This window comes from Lithobates pipiens, unplaced genomic scaffold (assembly GCF_037356315.1).
Source record: "Lithobates pipiens isolate NorthernLeopardFrog02 unplaced genomic scaffold, aLitPip1_a1.2 Scaffold_13, whole genome shotgun sequence".
NCBI classification, from domain to species: Eukaryota; Metazoa; Chordata; class Amphibia; order Anura; family Ranidae; genus Lithobates; species Lithobates pipiens.
Window position 1 is genome coordinate 233,929,877 of NW_027507718.1, and position 22,541 is coordinate 233,952,417.

At 39.5% G+C, this 22,541-nt stretch overlaps 1 protein-coding gene across 2 annotated transcripts in view; it reads right to left on the reverse strand.

Annotated features, from left to right (window-relative positions):
- Positions 1-19,265, reverse strand: part of MAST3 (microtubule associated serine/threonine kinase 3) — a 229,955-nt gene extending 210,690 nt beyond the window's left edge. Inside the window, exon 1 of one of the 2 annotated variants that reach the window (XM_077476340.1) lies at positions 19,120-19,265. In XM_077476340.1, coding sequence (XP_077332466.1) covers positions 19,120-19,166 — 47 coding nt within the window. In that variant the 5' untranslated portion in view covers positions 19,167-19,265. The remainder of the gene's footprint in view (positions 1-19,119) is intronic. The other variant, XM_077476342.1, reaches the window with a different exon arrangement.
- Positions 19,266-22,541: the final 3,276 nt, after the last annotated feature.

Sequence of the window (22,541 nt, forward strand, 5' to 3'; positions counted from 1 at the left end):
AAAGTTTTCAATTTAACCTCATCTTTTGACCCAACACAATGGACACAGTCCTCCATCAACTCTGATGGTAACATCCTTGACCTTATTTTCTCCCATCTTTGCACTCTTGGAAATCTCACCAATACCCCCTTTGCTCTCTCTGATCGCAACCTCATCACTTTCACAGTGTCCTTGTCGTCAACCACCTATCTCTCCAAGCAGCAATGACCCCTAGAAACCTTCCCTACTGTAATCCTTCTCTTTTCTAGTCTGTAGCTGACCAGATCTGTGACAAAATAATACCCCTGTCCTGCCCTGGCCAACCCTGCCTACAACAGTTCACTCTCATCCACACTATACTCACTTGCTCCTCTCATTACAGGAATCTTAAGAAACAGATGTGCACTGGAGCTATTGTAGTGTCAAGCCAAATGCCAGCAATCATTCACCTTATATAAATCTGCCTTCTTAAAATTACAATTCTTCCCTCTATGTTGCCAAACAAGCCTACTTTGTCATTCTCATCCAGTCCTCGTCATCGCTTCTCTACTTTTAACATTCTACTTTCTCCACTAGCACCTCCCCCCAGTAACTCACTTAATGCTCATAAGATTGGCAATCACTGCAAAAACAATACTGAAGCAATTCCCCGGGGCATCTCCACTTCAGAGATACCTACCCCACTTAACATACCCACTTTCCTCTTTTGACCCTGCTACTACTGAAGAGCTTGCTATATTTTTTTCAGAAGCTCACCTTACCACCTGTCTGCTGGACCTCGTTCCTCGTACCACAGTTACCCTCCTACGCTCCCTCACTCACATCTTCAATCTCTCCCTCTCTACTAGCACCTCCACCTCCCCTCTAAAAAACGCACTGATCACACCCAGACTTAAAAAGCCATCAATGGACCCCACTGGCCTGTACAACGCAAGACTCATCTCCTTGCTCTTGTTTGCCTCTAAACTTTTAGAACGCTTACTCTACAACTGTCTGAGCTCCTACCTCACCGACAACAACCTTCTTGAACTTTTACAGTATGGCTTTTACTTATTATAATCCAATGAAACTGTCCTACTAAAATCCACTACTCATACTACTAGACCTTTTTCCGCCCTTTTGATCCTGTTGACCTATCACAGTGCTCCTTCAGTGTTTCCTATAACTCTGTCTCCTCCTCTACACCTCCACCTGGCTTCCAGTACTATCTCTATGTTGATGACACTCAAATCTATCTCTCTACTCCTTATCTCACTCCTTCAGTCTCCTCTCACATTACAGACTTATTAACTGACATATCAGCATGGATGTCACACCACTTCCTCAAACTCAGTCTTTCTAAAACGGAGCTCATAACAATCCTTCCTGCTCATGTCCCCTCCCTTGACTTCTCTATGAATATAAATCATACAACTATCAGTCCCTCCCCTCATACCAAGGTACTAAATGGAATCCTGAACTCTGATCTGTGCTTTCAGCCCCAAATCCAATCACTGTCCAAATCTTGTAGACTTCACCTCCATAACATCTCCAAAATATGCCCCTTTTGAACTGTTGAAACCACTGAGCAACTTATTCACTCCCTCGTTATCTCTTGCCTTGACTATTGTACCTCCTTCCTCATAGGTCTTCCTCTTCGCAGGCTATCCTTAAGTTTATCATGAATGCTGCTGCCAGACTCATCCACCTTACCAACCGTTCAGTGTCCGCCACCCCACTCTGCCAGTCCCTCCACTGACTTCCTATTGCCCAACTAATAAAGTTCAAAACATTAACAATAACATACAAAGACATTTACAACTCTCCCCCGAGCTACATCATCAATCTTTTCTCAAAATATCACCCAAACCATCCTCTCCACTCCTCCCAAGACCTCCTGCTCTTTATCTCCATTGTCTCCTCCTCCCATGCTCATATCCAGGACTTCTCCAGAGGCCATCTCCTACTCTGTCAACTTTTAGGTGATAAATAGGCTAAAACCACGCTAATGTGTCAGAAAATAAATCAGCAGCTTAATGTGGGATACGCAGCAAACAGATAAAATAAGAAAAGCTGCGCTAGAGTAGTCCCAATTGATGCAAATGGACCCTTGATTAAATATTATGACAATATGTTTCCATAGTTGGGAATGGTGAGGAAAATCCTTTTTACAGTGAAGGATGCCCATATCCAAAATGGCGTTTTGCGCCCAGTCACCAGGGACTCAGAACAAGGTGTGGCTTTGTTATTTAAGGTGTCGAGACAACACACTGCCTGTTCCCCATCGACAACATCACGTATGACATCACACTGTTTGTACCAGGAGAACGGGCGCCTGTTGCAAGCCAGCCGGCTCTGTTGTAACCTATGCGAATTTTAACCTACTAATGTAAGTGCATTAATTTTTCTATAATAAACAAGTAAGGCAATTTTACACTATGGCCAGTCTTTTTTTTTTGGCCTTTCCTGAATGAGACAGACAGACAGTCACGGACTCTACAGTGTTGCCAGTGTGTGAAAGACATTGCAGCCATCTATCCTGTGATTATCGTCAAAAAAATCTTCTGTGTAAGTAAAGGCTTGGCTGGGCTATAGCCACATGCCTGGCTTTGCTTGCCATCTGGTAAGCAAGTTTTTCTTAAGGTGCACTTTTTAATGTAAATCATTGTGGTGGCACTGTGAAAAGGATTTTCCTCACCATCCTCAACTATGGAAATATATTGTCATGATATTTAATCAAGGATTTATTTGCATCAATTGGGACTTTTCTAGAGCGGCTTTTCTTTTAACTTTTAGGTGATATCTCAAAACGTATCTCTTTAGGTAAGCCTATCCTGCTTTCAGCTAATAACCAAATGTGTTATTTTTTTCCCCATCAGTTTATCCCTCATAGTTATTACCTTATGTTCCACCAGTCCCTCCCTATTAGATTGTAAGCTTCCAGGAGCAGGGCCCTTCTAACCCTCTTGTATTAAATTATGCTGAAAGACATTCTTGCACACAAGACATACTGCACAATGCACTCAATATCTTCATCTTTAGACTAGTAACAGACATGCACCCAATTTAATTTGGCAAATTATGTGATCAAACATGATGACGCTGTTCAGAGATGAAACAATGGTCTAACGTAGAAAAGACTTGTATCCTAAAATTCAATATATTACAATATATACACTGAAATATATTACATTTTTGTTCTTGGATTTAGATACTCTTTAAAGTTAGCTTGTTCTTTAGTACAATATCAGATGTGCAAGTTTGAAAACTAAGATTCAAGTCAATGTTGAACTGATAAATGGTCTATTGGTCCAAGGTGGGAATACGTTTATTTTTTTTTTTTACTAGATATTGCTGAGAAATAAATAGTTTTCTCCCATGTTTGTCTGATACAAGGTTAGTAATCTCCAAAGAGCTGACATAAAATTTATCACCTCAGCAGGGAAGTCATGGCAAGAGTGGTTAAAAGCAGAGTGCATATTTACCCATATGGTATTAATTTTAAACTGGGTATCAGCCATGTTTATCACCCATGGTGGTTCATCCCATATTAGATGCAAATACTAATTTTTTTTTAACCAGTATGCCATTGTGGGTTCTAGAAGGTGATTTGCCCACTTTGTACTCACAAAACATTGTCTGCAACCTAAAGCCAATAGTTTGGCTCACCTAAAACAAACCCCCCCCCTCCCAAAAAAAACACTTGCCTGTGTCCTGGGATATGTTTACTAAATCGGTACATTAGGGGACTTGGCCACTTTAAAGCAAAAATTGAATATGTTGCAGCATTTTCTTTTTTTAGGCTTTTGCCCTCTGTTTACACCTGGTGATCTAGCCAGTAACACACATCCTGTATTAGAGTGCCCCCATTTTGGATGAAGGAGCAGAAAAGCATTTTTGGACAGCAACATTGTCAGTCTTGGGTGGAAATGAGTGTTAGATGCACTAGCTGATATAGATACACTAACACATTGAAGCTGAACTCGAGCTAACGCTCTATAAGCAGTTACAGATTGTTTTATTTTTGGGTTAAAGATTTTACTTAAATAAAAAGCTTACTATTGTAAGCATCCCTGATAGTAGTAAATAGTTTGTCTCATTCCTCTCACTGTTCCATCTACAGGGCAGCTTGTTCTATTGAAACACAACATACTTGCTGGCTGGATCACTAGGTGAAAATAAAGGAAAGAAATCCTAAGTAAGAAAACGAATGCAGTCATCGCATTTAAGAATTGGTAAGCTACAATATAATAAATGTTTGTTTTTGGGTTTAATACTGCTTTAAGTTTTGTAAAACAACTAAATTACATTTGATTCAAAACCATTATTGTCTCACTTTAAAAGGGATTGACACACATTCCTAAAATCTGATAAGCCTTATGCTTTTTAAAGCCTAGTAGGTAAAAGTAATTCAATATTCAACATCTATTTTTTATTTTAGCTAAATTATTAGAAAAAAAACGGTGAAAATAAAAGTAAATCAGACATTAGCACTCCGGTGTATGTTGGTTTTACATTTTGGTTAATCGCTTGGGTTGTTTCTAGGATTAAAATGATCCCTTATTGATAAAAGTTCCACTTTATCCAGCATTTTGGTTTCCATGTTCTTATTTATGGTAATAGAGAATGCCACAATTTGATTGTGTTTCTTCTGCCAGTGATCAAAAGATTTCCCACAAGGCATTTTTGGATGGTAACTGATGACAATACAAATTAGAGCGTAAATGATTTCAAAAGCTACTAGTATAAACATTCAGTTTTGCACAGTTGGGGAAAAAATAGCAATCAGCTCTCCCTCCCAGAAGTGTAGGACAGGGAATGTCTGCCATAGTCATGTCTACATGCACACAAATGTTTTAATGCTTTGATCAGCCAAATATATTTTTATGCCTTGAGGTACCTTAATTCAGCTATTATGTTGTTGGACGGTTATTTAGTCAACACAAAAAAATGTGGGAATCATTTACATTTATTTTATTTAAAACACTACATGGTTATCCCAAATTACCCTTTTATATAATAATTTTAAAATGGGAAGGGGGGCTACATTTATTTTTAAAATGAATGGAAATTTACAGTCATTTTTATATATTTTCTTGATTTACAATAATCAGTAGAACAATATCAATGCTAATGTTTTTATTAGCTAGGTAAATATGTAAAAAAATGCATTATAAAATGTAAAATTTACCAGCATCTTTTGTGAACACAGATTTACTGATATTTTACAAATAGCTAGAATAGTCTATGTTGTAAATAGACCTGAATAGGGAGAAATCCAATTACAAACCTAGAAAATGACTCAAAGAGACATTGCCACCTCCCTCTCTTCTAGCATAATGTAATATCTGGATTTTAACCACTTCAGCCCCGGACCAATTTTCAGCCTAAGGACCAGAGGTCTTTTTACAATTTCGCACTGCACTGCTTTAACTGGTAATTGCGCGGTCATGCAATGTTGTACCCAAACGAAATTTGTGTCCTTTTCTTCCCACAAATAGAGCTTTCTTTTGATGGTATTTGATTGCCTCTGCGATTTTTATTTTTTGCGATATAAATGGAAAAAGACCGAAAATTTTGAGAAAAAAATATATTTTCTACTTTTTGTTATAAGAAAAATTGAATAAACTCAATTTTAGTCATACATTTAGGGCAAAATTTATTCAGCCACATGTCTTTAGTAAAAAAAAGTCAATAATTTATTGGTTTGCGCAAAAATTATAGCGTCTACAAACTAGAGTACATTTTCTGGAATTTACACAGCTTTTAATTTATGACTGCCGATCTCATTTCTTGAGGTGCTAAAATGGCAGGGCAGTACAAACCCCCCCCCCCCCAAATGACCCTATTTTGGAAAGTAGACACCCCAAGGAAATTGCTGAGGGGCATGTTGAGCCCATTGAATATTTTCTATTTTTTATAATAGTTGTCACTAGATATATTGCTCACACATGCCATAGTTATATGTGGAATTGCACCCCAAAATATATTCTGCCGCTTCTCCTGAGTACGGGGATACCACATATGTGGGACTTTTTGGGAGTCTAGCCGCGTACGTCACCCCGAAAACCAATCACTGCCTTCAGGATTTCTAAGGGTGCAAATTTTTGATTTCACTCCTCACTACCTATCACAGTTTCAAAGGCCATAAAATGCCAAAATAACACAAAACCCCCCCAAATGACCCCATTTTGGAAAGTAGACACCCCAAGGAAATTGCTGAGGGGCATGTTGAGCCCATTGAATATTTTTTTTTTTGTCCCAAGTGATTGAATAATGACACAAAAAAAAAAAAAAAAGTTGTCACTAAATGATACATTGCTCACACATGCCATAGTTATATGTGGAATTGGACCCCAAAATATATTCTGCTGCTTCTCCTGAGTACGGGGATACCACATATGTGGGACTTTTTGGGAGTCTAGCCACGTACGGCACCCCGAAAACCAATCACTGCCTTCAGGGTTTCTAAAGCCCCGTACACACGAGCGGACTTTTCAACATCCAAAGGCCGACGGACTGAGTCCGTCAGACTATTCGATCGTGTGTGGGCTGCAACGGACTTTTGACTCGCCAAAGTCCGAAGGACTTTAGAATATGGAACATGCTTCAAATTTTTCCGAAGGGACTCCGCCGGACCCTGTCCCTTCGAAAAATTTGCTCGTATGTATGCTATTCCGACGGACTAAAACCGACGCTAGGGCAGCTATTGGCTACTGGCTATGAACTTCCTTATTCGAATCCAGTCGTACGTCATCACGTTCGAATCCGTCGGAGTTTAGTGTGATTGTGTGTGGCCAAGTCCGCTCAGCCGAAAAGTCTGTCAGAACTCCGTCGGAATTCCAGCAGAACTCCGACGGAACTCCTTCGGAAGTCTGTCGGACATAAGTCCTCTCGTGTGTACGGGGCTTAAGGGTACAAATTTTTGATTTCACTCCTCACTACCTATCACAGTTTTGAAGGCCATAAAATGCCAAAATTGCACAAAACCCCCCATTTTGGAAAGTAGACACCCCAAGCTATTTACTGAGAGGCATGTTGAGTCCATAAAATATTTTATATTTTGCCACAAGTTGCAGGAATATTACAATTTTTTTTTTTTTTTTTGCACAAAGTTGTCACTAAATGATATATTGCTCACACATGCTATGGGCATTAGTCAAATTACACCCCAAAATAAATTCTGCTGCTTCTCCCGAGTACGGGGATACCACATGTGGGGGACTTTTTGGGAGCCTAGCCACGTACGGGACCCCGAAAACCAAGCACTGCCTTCCGGATTTAAATATAAAACGCTACCAAAAAAAAACTGTTAGCGATTGCAGGGATCAGGCCTGACTATGTGATCGTTGCAGTTATGTGTTTAGTGTTTTGTAAGTGACAGTGATCGATCGATACTGCACTTGGGTGGGCTGGGCGGAGGGGCAAAACGCAGGTGCTAGCAGGTATCTGGGCTGATCCTGCTAACAATGCGTTTTTTTGGAACCCTAAACTGCTGGGGACGCTAGTATAGATCTGATCAGATCAGATATTGATCTGTTCAGATTCTATACCACTACGGGAGGTTTATGCTTTGCGCATGGGTGTTAGCAGTACTGGCACTAACCTAGCGCTGCCTGGGGCGACGCAGACCCTGACCCTAAAACCTAATTGATATCACCCGCCGGGTGATCAGGGGGTTAAACCTTTAGTGGGTAATAAATGGTGGGTGCCCTGATGCTATAAAAAGCAAACTAACTAACCAGCGTCACCCGTAACACTTATACGGTGATCGCTGGTGAAAGGGTTAACTAGGGGCAATCAGGGGGTTCAAATTTTTATTAGGTAGTATATGGGGGTCCCTGGCGCTATATAAAAACCTGACGGGGAACCTAAAAAAATAAACTAGCTACCTAGCGACACTAATGCAGCGATCAGAAAAACGATCGCTTAGTGACACTGGCAAAAGGGGGTGAAAAGGTTAACTAGGGGCAATCAGGGGGTTAAAACCATTATTTTGTAGTATATTGGGGTACCTAGTGCTATAAAAACCTGGCGGTGAACCTAAAAAAATAAACTAGCTACTTAGCGGCACCAGTGACACTAATGCAGCGATCAGAAAAACGATCGCTTAGTGACACTGGCAAAAGGGGTGAAAGGGTTAACTCTAGGGGCAATCAGGGGGTTAAACCTTTATTGGGGGGTGGTAGGGGGCTACCCTGAACCTAACACTAACTGCCCTGACACTTTTTACTGTCACAACTGACACTGAATGCAGTGATCAGTAAATAAATGATCACTGCAATCAGTGACACTGTGACTGGGAGGGGGAGGGGGGGGGTTGTGAGCCGAACACCCCCCGGTTTGGTTCGTACCAGAACTTTCGAACGGACCCCACGTTCGTTACGAACGTTAGAACCCCATTGAAGTCTATGGGACTCGAACGTTCGAAAATGGAAAGTGCTAATTTTAACGGCTAATATGCAAGATACTGTCCTAAAAAGGGTTTGGGGACCTGCCTCCTGCCCCAGGGGACATGGGTCAATGCCTAAAATGTTTTTAAAAATGGCCGTTTTGGCGGGAGCACTGATTTTACTGACAATGAAAGTGAAAAAAAAAAGTGAAATATTCCTTTAAATATGGTGCCTGGGGGGTGTCTGTAGTATGCCTGTGAAGTGCCACGTGTTTCCCGTGTTTAGAACAGTCCCTGCACAAAATTACATTAAACGGAAATAACACCATTTAAAACTGCTTGCGGTTTTAATGTTATATCTGGTTCCTGCAATATGGTTGAAAATCATTGAGAAAAATGGCATGGGTAGCCCTCCCTGCCCATTACCAGCCTATTTGGGTCTTGTACGCATATTAAGGGGAACCCTGTACCCATATTAAAAAAAGGAAATGCGTGTGGCCCCCAGGCCCTATATACTCAGAACAGCAGTATATAGGCGGTGCAAACAAGACAGGGACTGTGTAGGTCTGTTGTGTTAAGTTGAATCTGTTTGTAATTTTCAACTGGTACATTTTTAAAGTGTAGCTCCAGTCAAAAAAACTATTTTTAAGCTTTTTGGAAAACATAGGGAAGGGTTATCACCCCTGTATAATTTGTTTTGTCGTCCATCTTTTTTCATCTCACTTTCTGCTGTCTCCTTGCGTTTGCAAGTAGGAGATGTTTGTAAGTTGGATGTTTGAAAGTAGGGGCCTGCCCTATATGCTCTGCAGAAATGGCGGAACAAGGTGTTGGTTTTGCCACAACATTGTAAGCCCTCAAACTGACTCTTGGTGGGCGCTGGAGCGCCCTGCTGTGAACGATTATATCAAGAATTGTAATTACATGCCATTGTTGAACAGTGGTAGAAAAATTGACCTTTGGTGGTTGTGGTGCTGGTGCCACAACACTATAAGTCCTCACCGTTACTCTGGGTGGGCACAGGAACGGGCACAGTGAAATATTATATCAAGAATTGTAATTACATGTCCCTGTTAAACAGGGGCAGAAAAATTTGGCCTTAGGCACTGCTGCTGGTGCCACCACACTGCAACCTCTTCCATATACTCTAGTTTTTTTGCTGGAATTAGCCTTGCTGCAAAGCATTGCATCAAAAATTGTACTTAAACGCCCCTGTTAAACAGGGGAAGAAAAATTGGGCATTAGGCTGAGGTGAATATTGCGGTGTATACTGCGGTCAGGGCACGCAGACAATAACCAGAAAACAGCAGAGATAAAGGGGTATATACAGATGTATACTGTGCTGTGCTGGAGGCACACACAACTTCCAATAACTCCTGCAGATGGCAAGTGGGCTCAAATAGAGAAGAGCTATGTAGGTGGATTATAGCGGTATGTACTGGGTACAGAGTACGCACCATCTCCTAACACTACTGACTGCAAGCTCTATTATTAAAGATAGATCACTAGTTATATAGGTGAGGTGAATATAGTGGTGTATACTGCGGTCAGGGCACAGACAATAACCACTACACAAGAGCAAGATAGGAAATCAGCCAAAAACGATCGGTGTGTACTGTGTTGAAGGTACACAGAACACCCACTGCTTCAGATGCCAACACACTACACGAGGCCGCCTCAATGGCGGCCTTATATAGTGTGGGGCATGCACTACACAGCCTGAGCTATGATTGGCCACAGGCATCCTGCCTGTGGCCAATCATGGCTCTCCTCGCTGGCGCTGCGATTGGCCAAGCATGCGGGGTCACAGTGCATGCTTGGCCAATCATGAGCCAGCAATGCACTGCGCCATCGCAGTGCATTGTGGGCCGTGAGCGCCACACGAATTTTGACGCGAACGGACCAAGAGTTCGGATTTCGCCGAACAGACGAACAGCCAATGTTCGAGTCGAACGTACGTTCGACTCGAACACGAAGCTCATCCCTAGTGCCTACATGTTAATGTAGCGTTTGGTGCACTTACTTTCAGTGTTCTCCTCGTAGTCCGGTCAAAAAGACCGCCCTGAGGAGAATGACATCACTTCCTCCCTGCCTGTGTTTACTATACACAGTGGGAGGAAGCTTCTCATTCGCCAGGAGCGATTGAGAGGGGGTGGCCAGAAACCAACGGCCATCCCGGATCGCTCCTGAAGCGAAACGGACCGCCGCATCCAGCGGGAGGGGGTCCGATCGGACCCCCCACCCGCTGGAAGGCAAGCACGTACATGTACGTGCTTGTGCCTGTACATGCCATTCTGATGACGTACATTGGCATGCGGCGGTCCTTAAGTGGTTAAGCAGTCAATGACTGAATAAAAGGTTAACATGCGATCTTGTGCTTTTTGTGTTTGAAAGCCCCCACCTACATAAAAAAAATTGGTGTCTTGAAAACACCTTAAAATGTATATTTATTTGTAAAATAAAGATTTTATACAGACATTACATTATAAATAGTTTAAAAATCTTACAAATTCTTTATGGTTTCCCTTTTGGGACAGTTGAGTATCTGATCTTTGCTAAAGAGGCTTTTTTCCCCCCCTTTTCTTTTTCCATAATTGTAGTGTAATAACGACAACGTTTCTGTCCTGTACGCTAAGTGCTCATCTTTTTCAACCATACATTACGGGATACAAAATTAAAGATTAAAGTGATTGTAAGGGTTAGTTTTCTTTTAATAACAAACATATCATACTTACTTCCACTGTGCAGCTCGTTTTGGCCCTGAATCTCGTCTTCTGGGGTCCCCCAGCAGCTCTCGCGGCTCCTCCCCACATCAGATACTGTAACCCCCTAGGAGAAGCTCTCTCCTGGGGGGGTCACCTAGCGGGTGCACTCCCGAGTCCATCATTCGGCATCCATAACCACCGAATGTATGACTTGGCTTCACCCACCCCCCCCCCCCCCCCGGCGCCCATGTCATTGGATTTGATTGACAGCAGCGGGAGCTAATGGCTGCGCTGCTATCAATCTATCCAATCAGGACAAGAGATTGGATGTACTCTTTCCCATCAAGCAAATTTCTGGGCTCAAGTATGTATAAGGGGGGCTTGGGGGTGCTGCTGCATTAAAAAAAGTTTTTCACCTTAATGCATAGAACCCCTTTAAGTATTCTGGAAACATGGATAATGTACCTGCCTTCAGGAGACAGGACAAAGGCAAACAACACAGCACTGTATATCCCCCTCCCACTCCCAGCAAGATTCAGATTTTTGCTAGTGTCTTCTGTCTACTGAAGATTAGATGTCTTCTCTCCTGTCCTGAGAGAAGCAAACCATTTTCACTTTTCTATTGGATTATTTTCTCAAGATTTGTCCATTAGCAATTTTCTTCAGCTGCAGCTAAGCTGCTTAAGTATATTTTTTCACCTTCCAGAATGACTTAAGCTGGTCACTGTCAGATTTTTTTTTTCCCATTCAGTCTGCAGGCTGATCAAAAAAAAATCTAGCAGATTTCTGCATCCACACTACATAATTCAGATGGACAAATCTCTTTGGGCTCTCACAGATTACTGGGACGTTATGTCCAAGGAGTCAGTCTACCATTTTGCTTTTCGGTTGCTGCGTTTACTGGCTTGGCTGTTGAAGTCTAGGCCCAGAGGGATTTGGTCATCTTTATGCTCCTAAAAGCTATAAAAATTTACTTTTCACAAGATCCACCATTGTTCTTGGATCACATAGTTCCCTTGACGTGATTCAAGGAAATTCCATCCCAGGAAGTACTCCATGGGATGAATCCTCTCTTTTCTCCAGTCTAGTCTCTGGTGGTTAAGCCACTCTAAAGCCGCGTACTCACGACCAAATTTTTCGTTGGAAAAAATTCCGACAGTCAAGAACACAGTGAAGTACAACACTACAACACGTCGAGAAAATGTTCAATGCTTCTGAGCATGCGTCAAATTGTTTACAAGCATGCATAGGAATTTTTCGTGTCAGAATTGCTACAGACGATCAGAAATTTATGATCAAAACTTTTTCTGTCTGAAAAATTGAGAACATGCTCTAAATCTTTTGCTGGCCGAAATTCCACCAGCAAAAGTCAGATGGAGCCTACACGTGGTCGCATTTTCCAATGAAACGCTCTCATCGGTCTTTTGCTGGCCAAATTTTTGATCGTGTGTATGCGGCATAACATGTATACACCATCAGCACTGCCTCCTATTGTAGTGTCCCCCTGTGTATGTGATTTTTAACAATAAATGCTGTAAATCACTCATTTCAGAATGTAGATTGTGATCACATGACCGGCCAGATCTTTTTTTTTCTTCTGTAGGATTGGTTCCCATTGGCCAGCAAGGGAGCCAATCAGTGGGTCCGGTGGACTCGATGTCCGCCAGCCACCCACAATCTTTCCCTGCAGTGACAAAACAGGGATCTGCCTGGGTAAACAAGGCAGATCTCCATTCTGACAGGGGAAAAAAAAATAAAAATCACACAGATCCTATCTTTTTGTTTTTTCTAAATTTTTGCACTTTTTTGTTTATAGCGCAAACAAAAAAATACTGCAGAGGAGATCAAATACCACCAAAAGAAAGCTCTATGTGTGGGGGAAAAAAAAAGGACATCAATTTTGTTTGAGTACAGTGTCACATGACCACGCAATTGTCAGTTAAACTGACGCAGTGCCGTAACACAAAAAATGGCCTGGTCAGGAAGTGTGTAAATCTTTCAGGGGCTGAAGTGGTTAACAAAAGTGGAAGAAAACTATCCTTCTCTGATGAAAAAATATAGTAAGAGGACAACAAAAAATTAACCAGAGAAGAGGAGGCTGTGACTTCCAATTAACAATAATTGTATTTTTAGTAAAAAAAAAAACGAAAAAAAACAAAACAAAAATAAAACCACACAACTATCTCCAGCGTTCATTGCAGGACATCATTTGGTTATATTCTTTTATCTGTGGCACATTTAAAAGCACTCCCAAATGAGGGATGGGAAAGGACACCTAACATAAAACAAGGGGCAAGCCCTTGTAACTCAAGAACATATAGGTGGTCACACAGCCACCTGCAGGATGGCTGAAGATAACAATGTGATGCAGCCTAATCTGCCAAAGGGGTGGAATAGTCAACACTTAAAAAACACACTAGTATATGCGCTGGTTTTCATATCCCATGAAGAGCTGGTAAATACAGTTCATAATTCTAATACTTGGCAGCTGTAGCTCTGAAAAACTCCACCAGGGGCAGGAACACTTCTAAGAAAAAACAAGACAAAAGAGAGCAGAAAGGATGCCATAAGGTACACATACAGCCATCTCCAGCAAATACAAATGGTATTGACTGGGTGACTGAGAAAATGATGTACAGTTTTTTTAATGGACACTGAGAATGTGCTTTGGATTATTTAAAATGGAACAGTAATATTTATCAACAATATCCCTCAAGAAATATATGATACAATAATTCCACTGTATCAGAATGATGGAACATTGTAAGAGTTTTGCAGACTGTTGTCATGCCATCTGCAATCCCTGATTATTTAAAGCATTGCTTAGATATGGATTTCATGGACTTTAATGTAGAAGAAGAAACACTACATTCTTACCCTGGGCCTCTGGAACTGCCATGGGTGTGGAGCAGAGGTTTGTCAATTGTCAACTTCTGGAAAGGCCAGAACCTGACTTTTCAACTAACAAAGAATATGTTCCACTTCTCAGAGACTGCGTTGAGATTCCTTGATCTGCCCTGTTTGCACTTGTATGCCCCCACTGTGGCATTGTTGAACTTGACTCTGACTAAATGGTTCTCCAGAAGACTTAAACAATGTAAGAGGGATAGATACATATTTTGCAGTTCAAACCAATTACCCAGAAACTTGGATTCTGCTACAGACCCATGACCCTGCACTGAGGTTTTGTAGAATGCCTCCCAAGCTGGGGACACTCACAACCATGGTGAGAGTCTTCCAACTAAAAAAAAAAAACAAGAAAAACTTGCCTGTTCATTCTGGTATAAAAACTGAGACAAATCTTCCTCTCCAGGCAAAGTGGGAATCAGTTGCATTTGGCTAGAGACTTCTTCTGCGATGTACTGGTGTGGAACTGAGCAAACAGAAGTGTCTCACATGCAAAAACCATAAGCCATGGGACCCTCATTCAGCAGTCCATAGAGGACTTGTGCTGTGCTAAAAGCAGCAGAACCTAAACCGTCAGCAGTTCGCTTTTCCCCTCAGTAAGAAATGGCTTGGCAGTACTCCAGATGTAGGGATGGCAGTGAGAGGAATTTTGGATGTTTCAAGAGATTTTTTTCAGAGTTTGTAGAGTGACTTAAACCTTGGATTTTCATTTCCAAGATGACACCTGAACGGGAGATTGCTTTGTTCTACAGCAGTACTAGAGTCAAGACAGTTTCAGAGCAGAAATTTGCCTGAAGGAAAGTGCCACAAATTGGAAAAAATGCTTAACTACCACTAAGAAAGCACTGGGAGCCAGCAAATAATGGGGATGTGAAGACAAACATTTCAGATGTGTATAGAGGCCAGGAAATATCCACGCACTGTTTTTGAGCCTACAGAATGGGTAAGACACTGACCTTTTTGCTGTGAACAGGTTGGAGTAGAACCTAAACTGCACCTAATGAGGTACAAGGACCATCACCCCTTGTTTCAAGAAGTCCTAACAACCTGGGAAATGTCAAACACTTCCTGGAATGAAACCGCGAGATTGGAAAGGCAGCCATAAAAGATTACATCATTAAAAATGCATAAAAAGTGAAGTTATACTTGTCCTGTTAAAATTATGCTTTCATACTTTTTTGTATACATGTATGTATCTGGGTTGTTAACCCCAAAGAATATGTTGTTATAAAACATAGGGTCTTTCCAAGTAGTCCTATTCTTGACTAGTAAATGTAAGGTCAACATGCAATGCATTTTAAATCATTGAGAAGATGATAAAATAAATAATCAATATTCAGGATCAACAGACCAGAGAAGTCAACCTCGGAGAACAGTTAATAGGGCGATAAGGAAATGGCAAGTGCAGTGGCAAAAACTAGTGGAGGCTAAATTATTTAAGGGGTCTGGCTTAAAGAGGGGACTTACAAATACACACAGTAAAAAAAAAAAAAAGTTACTGAACAGACAAAATAATTGTGCAGTGCACTTAGAAATGAGTGTAGATGCCAAGAATCACTTGTAGGAAGTGGTACCATGCAGTGTCACTGTAGACAATTGATAACAGAAACAGTATTAGGCCGGGTTCACACATGTGCCTGGGGTCCAGTGAACCCCTGTTCAATAGTTCAGGTGTGAATCAGGTCCAAATTTTTGCCTGAATTCATATCTGAATTGGACCCAAAAAAGCACAGGGCCCTTTTTGAATGCGGACTGCGTCTGCCCCGTACCTCTGTGAACCGGCTCCATTGGGAGTCGGTCTAACTTGCCTATCATGCGAACTGGGTGCGGAGAAACCCACATCCAATTCACATATGTGTGGACCCAGCCTAACAGTGTAGCATCCATGCAGACAGAAGTAGGACATACACAAAGAAGGTAACCATACTCAGAATTAAGCTGGACATCGATGGATTTTTTTTCCGATCAGCTGATAAAAAAAAAAAAAAAACAACTGGATTCCCCTATCCGCACAAGATGGAGAGAGGGATCTTCCCCACTGTGCTACTGCATTCTGACAGTGGGGACTCCCGTTCGGCAGAAGTTGAACATTCCCGTTCAAGATAAGCCAGTTATTAGATCGACTTCTCTTGAGCAGAGACAGCCATAGAAGGATTGAAATCTGGCCCTCCATGCTGACCTGGATGTTTTACGATGCAACAATGACCAGCTTAACACCCAGCATGCAGGTCAAGTGAAGTGTTACTGTGCAGTCTCCAGCCATACAAGATAAGAATAGATACTGAGAATCACACCCAGCTGGACAAGGAAAGTGCTACTGTGCAGCATCTACACATAATTAATAAAAATATACTAAAAATGGCACTCATGATACAGGACAAGAGAAGTTCTACTGTGCAGCATCCAGACATAACAATTAATAAAAATATACTAAAAATGGCACTCATGATACAGGACAAGAGAAGTTCTACTGTGCAGCATCCATAGATATAGAAGAACAAATACCAAAAATTGTATCCAGCATACAGAACAATACAAATGGTAGTATACAACATCTCTACATAGAGAATAGGAAGAGATAAAAATTACAAACAGCAAACATACAAAAAACAAAAACAGAGAATTATATTCAGAAAAATATAATAGTACTAGGAAATGTCCATTATTATATCTTGTCAATTTTTTTGAAACCGTAATCAAAAGCATCAATACACATGTATGCATTTTACGTGAGCATTTTATGGCTGTCCTATAAAATATAGATCACCTAAAAGCTGTACAGGGAAGAGATGCTGCATCAGATGTTTGGTGAAAGAGAGGAATCAAGGTAAACTTGTATGCCACGCAGGGTAAATCCCTGGATTATAGGGGTGACATGGCAGTATAGACTCCTGTAAAAAAATCAGGGTTGATGCTCATGGTAAACAGAAAATAGAATTTTGGAAAACATGCTCACTATATATAAGAATAATAATAATAATAAAAAAAAAAAAGAAAAGCCAAACAAATCTAATTACATTTTCTTCAAAAAAAATGCTAGGGATTTTTAAAGATGAGCAATGGAACCTGATAGCATGAGATTTTACTGTGAGACAGTGTGTGATATTTGTAAAGGTGATTGTATTAGGCTGAGATATAAATGGAAGGGTGTTTTCCAGGATGGAAGATTCTGTCTCCATGGTAACCCCATCTGTACCGCTGCAGTAAGATCCTCTCTCACTGCATGTTTTAAGATCCAATTTAACTGTAACTATGCTTTTCTCTGCCCTGTTTACAGTCTTTACTGTTCTAGACTAGAAGTATAATGAAAATCAGGCTCGTCCAAAATACAATGTGAACACATACATGGAAATGGAGGTTAAAAAATATACATGCTGTCAAAGCTCTAGTAAACAAATATACACACACATAAATTGAAAATGTACAGATGTGCATGCGCACTACATAGTTATTACTGCAAAAACAATCTGTGCAAGCCCCATAGCAATTAATCAGTTCCTTTTAGTCTTTTCAAATTGTCAACATCCAAAGAAAATTGCTGTGGGCAAAAATCGCTATGGGCCAACACAGCAGAACTTTTTGTTTGGACATTGTTGACAGCAGTAGCAATCCAATGCATGCATTGGTTTCAAAAATGGCTTATTTTCAAAAAGTAGGGTCAGAAAAGTCCTTTGAGTTTCTCAAATGAAGCCAATCAAATCTGACCTGTTGCAATGGGTACTGTTGGTAAGTAATAACTACCTAAAACATTTGGGTAAGAACTTATCAATATTGCCTTGCTGTTATACAAAAATTGTGCATGCCATATATGCCTTTATTGTATTTTTTTCTCTGCCCTATCTCTTGTTTTTTTTTTTTTTGTATATTGTAACAAAACTTTACCCAGAAAGTCCAAAAAAACTGGGTAAGCAGTTTAAATCTGTGTTCTAAAAATGGCCAGTGAACATTATAGCAAAAACAGTTCTATGCATTAATGCCATTATAGTTGTTCTGATATATATTTTGGTGCATTGCCAATAAATATTTTGGTAAGAAAACAAAATACACATTTTAAATAGCTTCCAAAAATATCTATCTATCTATAAAATAATTAATATTATTATTATTTAGGATTTATATAGTGCCAACAGTTTGTGCTGCACTATATACAGTAATACAATATATATATATATATATATATATATATATATATATATATATATATATATATATATATATATATATATATATATATATATATATATATATATATATATATAACCATTTAGGATCATCATGAAATTTGTAAAGAAGTGTCTGTATAATTTGATAATGACAAATTTTGCCATACAAAATTATTTGCACATCTCTTTTTAGTTAAATGTGTTTTTAAAAATGGAAGAGACCGTCAGCCTTTTTAAATCATAGAAAGAAATTCTCCTCTAAAATGCGTACAATTGAATGGTACAAATTTTACCCAAAGTAACCCGACAAGAGAACCTTATCCTAATTGATCTGACAGACCCATTTGTGACTTTGGGGGAATGCACATGTTTTTTTTTTTTTTCAATCAGCCCGCTGATCGAAAAAAAAAAAAAAAAAAAACAGATCCATGTATGGCCAGCTTTAGTTCCAACATGTATTTATATCCGTACAAACAAATTTATATTGTTGGCATTTTTTTTTAAAGAAGCTTTCCACTGTAATTAGTCAGTGTGATATATCACATGTGTTGTTGAGAACTATATTGTTTACTTATCTGTCAAAAAAGGCTTACCTCTGTGAAGCAATTTTTCAAGGTAAACCTTATCATAAATGGCTGTCTTCTCCAATGGTAAATAAAAACTACTTAATGAATGTCAAGGATCGACATACTCATTTGCCATGTCTGATTGTTTTGCTTTAGCTGCTGTCAGTCAGAAGAAAAACAGCTCGATTCTTGTGGTTTAACATCTAAAAATGTTTTAATAGCAAGACAAAAATCTCCATTTTACATACTACCCAGTTTACATTAGATAGCACTATCTGAATAAATGCTAGACTAGCCTGCAACAGCTGTTTGATTTCCTATACCCCAGCCAAAAAAAAACCATGAATCTATCTCCATGTATGCATTAATCCAATGTGCAGGAGTACCTCCCAGCTAGCCAAAGGAAATTCTAGACATATGTGGATACTCACTCTAACGTCAACGAGGGGATTTTCAGTCTGTCTCTTCTTGATTTCATGGCTGTTTTCAGATGATTTTTTTTCTTGCTTTCAGTCTCACTCCCTTTCCTGTTCTTTCGCTTATGTTATCAGCACAGCCAGCTATAATAAGTGTACTAGGCACAGCTGGTCATTGGGGAGGGAGAGAGAAGAGGGAGGGAGCATGTGTGTGTAAAGTCTGAGTAATGCAAATATACAGAGTGATGTGTTTGTGGGTTATCCAATCATTGGTTGTCTTATCTGTGTTGAGATGACCCCCTTTCCCTATGTAAATACTTAATTTGGCGCTAATTAATAAGCAACCAAACAATATTTTTTAGTCCAACCTGTGTGTTTATAGGGTATGTTCACCATGAAGTATGAAATTCCTGATCTTCTAAACTCATATATTGCTTGCAATATGTATTATATGCTTGTTGTTTAAGACGAATGACCCGTTGGGTATCAGTAGCCTGCGTTTAAGTGCAGCAGCATGTTTGAGAACAAATATTTTTTTTATTTTAGGTTTTGCAGATCAGTGACAAGGCCCTGTTTTCCACTTTTTCCACTTAAAGCGATTGTAAATGATCAGCCAATTCTGTTTAAAATAGAAATGAAAGGCAAAACATTTATATATATACATATATACATACATATGATCAGCCAATTCTGTTTAAAATAGAAATGAAAGGCAAAACATTTATATATATACATATATACATACATGTATGTGTATATATATATATATATATATATATATATACATACATGTATATATACATGTATATATATACAAATATTATTATTATTATTATTTAAGGTACTTATATAGTGCTGTCAATTTACGCAGCGCTTTACATATACATTGTATATATATATATATATATATATATATATATATATATATATATATATATATTAGGGCTGTTACTGATTAAAATTTTCGTGTTCGGTTAATCGATTTTTTTTAAAATCGATTAATTGACTAATTTCGGTTAATTATAACGCGCATACAGATCCAACTACTTTTAGCTGATCTCCTTGCATTGCAACTCTGCATTAGTCAGTGTTAAATGTGGTATACACCATATACAATCACCCGTCACTAGTTAATTTCCACCAAACCATGACTTAAATTCACAGTTCACATAAATACGTTTTAAATTCAAACTGTAGCACTGACGTAAGTCTTTTTTTTTTCCACAGTAGCGTGACAATCCCTCCATCTCCGGTCTAACTAATCACTCTCCCCTTATGGCATGGACCCCTGTGCAAACAGGTTGTCATGCAAGCGGGTATCAAAAGGGTTAACACGGACCATAAACTTCTCTCATGTCTCCTTAGATCTCAGAAAGGACGCCAGGTCATGGGTAGAAAGAAAAGAGCTAAGTGCTCACCGCTTAAGTATAAGATTTAATTTTTGTGTTCAAACACAAACTACTCACATAAAGATGATAAAAACACAGCATGTGTTAGTTCCGTAGGGCAACAGCAGGTGACTTCATGCGTAGCTCTACCCCCATACTCGTTACCTCCTTACCTTCATTAGTAGTGGAGGCACTTGGGGAAGGGGGGAGGAGTCTGGTGACATCCATGTCCGTGACACCACCGGATCTCCGACGGAACACTCTCCAGAAGCCGGCGGACAGGTGAGTAAGAAAAATAATTTTGATCGATTAAAAAAATATTGATCAATCAAAAAAATTTGCGATTAATTGAGGAATTAATCTTTAATTTCCACAGCTCTAATATATATATATATATATATATATATATATATATATATATATATATATATATATAAATATCTGCAGCTTAGACTCACTGTGTCTAGCTCCCCATTGGTGGTCAAAGTCAATAACATTACTGTTCACAAAAGTTTGATGTCCTGAATATATATATATGTATGTATATTTATTTATTTACACAAAATCTTTTTCTCGTTTTTTTTATAAGTGATCACATTCCCTCAGCTGCATAAGAGCTAGAGGAGGAGAAGCATCGGCACAATGATCTCCCCAGTGAATGGATGTACAGCGGGGGGGGGGGGGGGGGGCGTTTCAGGACAAGTCTGATCATTGGAGGAGAGCAGCCTGAGTTCCCAGCATAGATAGAGAACTAACCACCGTGTGCTCTCCTGCTTGATGCTGTGCTCAGTTTTTAATAGGAAAGCAAGGGGACTAGTAGGAGCACCAGGGATTTCATACAAAGGAAGCAATACAAAGAGAGAACAAGATACTTTTTCATACAAGTACACGGTATAGGAGGCACATATCAGGAATATGAAGTGTTGGGGAAACAAAAGCTTTACGAGCACCTTTAGGCAAACAAATTTAAATTACTATAAGAAAATAAAATCCAGGGGCTTTCTGCATTGCAGCAATATCCAATTTTTTTTTTTTTTATCATATTTATTTATTTATTATTATGTGGGTGAATTATTTATGTGAACATGTGTGTGAATATATCAAATATTAATCCACGTATTGATAGCAACGTTGTCAGTCAGTATAAATATACACAACAGAAACTTTAGTCCTTTATTGGATAACATTTTATAGCCTAACAATTCCCTTTTTCTTTATATTCCTAGGGAGATATCTATCTATCTATCTATCTCGTTCAATATTTTTATTGAAAATTTTTCATCAATATAACAAAACAATGGAGAAATAAATATCCCAAACCAGGAGCCAACATAGCCCTTCAGTAGGGTTTATCAAAAACAAAATTTAGGAAGATAACAGCGATGTTAATGTAACAACATATTTATAACATATCAATGCTAATTAATGCCCTGAAGGGTTGTAATAAACCATTGATCAGAGGAAATTAGTGACAATAAATTCTTTATTTGCTATAGAATAATGAGATTGAGCAGGGGTTGGCAGAGTATCAAAATTTGATTTTGTTCCAGAGGGATCAAGGGAGACACGCAAGCCACCCCAACTGGGATCTAGCTGTGAACTGTACGTGTCCCCCTGCTCCCCCCGGAAATTTCTGTTCTGCCCTCCGCCCCCTCCCTGCCCCTCCCAATTAATTAATTAAATAAATGTAATAACTGCCTAGGTGCATTACTCCAAGTGATGTAATTAATAATAGATGACTATTGATCAAATGGCATGCAAAATAATGTTTTTATGATAAGTAAAAAGAGAAGAGAGTAATAGAAAAGGAAAGAAAGAAGAGAGAGAATAAGTGCATCTGTGATGTGATTATCAAAAAGGAGCGGAGGAGGAAACCAATTATTTGAATCAATCGTGGAGAGAAATTAAGGTAAGTGGCCCGGATATAGGGGAACCTTGACATAGCGAGCCCAAGGATCCCAAGTCGCTTCAAACTTGGGCACCCTGTCTAATAATTTTGCAGTGATTTGTTCTTGGGTCATGATCCAAGTGATTTTCCGCTTGGTGACT